General features: G+C 64.4%; 1 protein-coding gene across 1 annotated transcript in view; it reads left to right on the forward strand.

Moving 5' to 3' along the window:
- SELENON (selenoprotein N) overlaps positions 1-910 on the forward strand; it is a 27,243-nt gene that overhangs the window by 8,586 nt on the left and 17,747 nt on the right. The window contains exon 3 of the mRNA XM_021706482.1: positions 562-817. Within this exon, the coding sequence (XP_021562157.1) occupies positions 562-817 (256 nt within the window). The remainder of the gene's footprint in view (positions 1-561; positions 818-910) is intronic.

Genomic DNA, 910 nt, shown 5'->3' on the forward strand with positions numbered 1-910 from the left:
GGGCTCAGGCAATCCACTCACCTCAGCCTCCCAAGGTGCGGGATGACAGGCTGAGCCACCGCGCCGGCTAGGCTCAGAATTGTCTGGAGGTTTCCACAGTGCCACCTTCTCCAGGGAAAATACAGACAGAGCCATCCAGGGACTCCTGGGGGCCCTGATGGAATGGAAGAGAACTCCAAGGAACCAAGCTTCTGGGGATGGACAGACATGAAAGTATTTCCTCAAACCCCCCACCTCTATCCCAAGACCACCCTCAAGTGCACCAAGTGCTGCTTTCCAGAAAGATCACACCTGCCCAGGAGAGAGTGGCTGATACCTCACACCGCCTTCCATCCACATCCGCCGAGGGGCTGTAGCCTCGCCAGCCTCTGGGGCTCCCCCTCAACACACCCCAGAGGGAGGACCCCTTTTGACTCCGTGAAGACGAAGAAAGTTGGGCCCCAGGAAGGGCAGGCCGCACCATCTACGCCTGGAGCAAGGGGGTTTGAGGCCTCAACAGGGGTGGCCCTCCTGCTGCACCGGGAGGGGAGCAGGGCTGGGCTTTCTTTTTAACTTTCCTAGTCCTGGTGGCCGAAGAAATGCCAGGGAACAGGTGGGGCAAGGGTGGAGGGCAGGTGCCCATCAGCGGCCGCCGCCAGCAGAGGAGGACGGCGGGCCCCTCCCCCCACCCAAGAGCGGCAGGATGTGTGGGCTCCTCCCCGCCCTTCTCGGTCTCCGGCCGGGAGCTGCTCTCTGGTCTGGGCCAGGAAGCGGGGCCGCGGGGCCTGGTTTAGGCTCGGGGAAACTGCAGTACAGAAAGCAGGCTGAGCGAGGCAGGGTGAGGCCCGGCGCTCCCTCACCGACGTCCAGAGGCATTCAGCGCCTGGGGCGCCGACGGCGCGCCAGACGCTGCGCGGCGCCGGACGGGCCG

Source organism: Carlito syrichta, unplaced genomic scaffold, assembly GCF_000164805.1.
Source record: "Carlito syrichta isolate Samal-C Ts95f unplaced genomic scaffold, Tarsius_syrichta-2.0.1 Scaffold315639, whole genome shotgun sequence".
Taxonomy (NCBI): domain Eukaryota; kingdom Metazoa; phylum Chordata; class Mammalia; order Primates; family Tarsiidae; genus Carlito; species Carlito syrichta.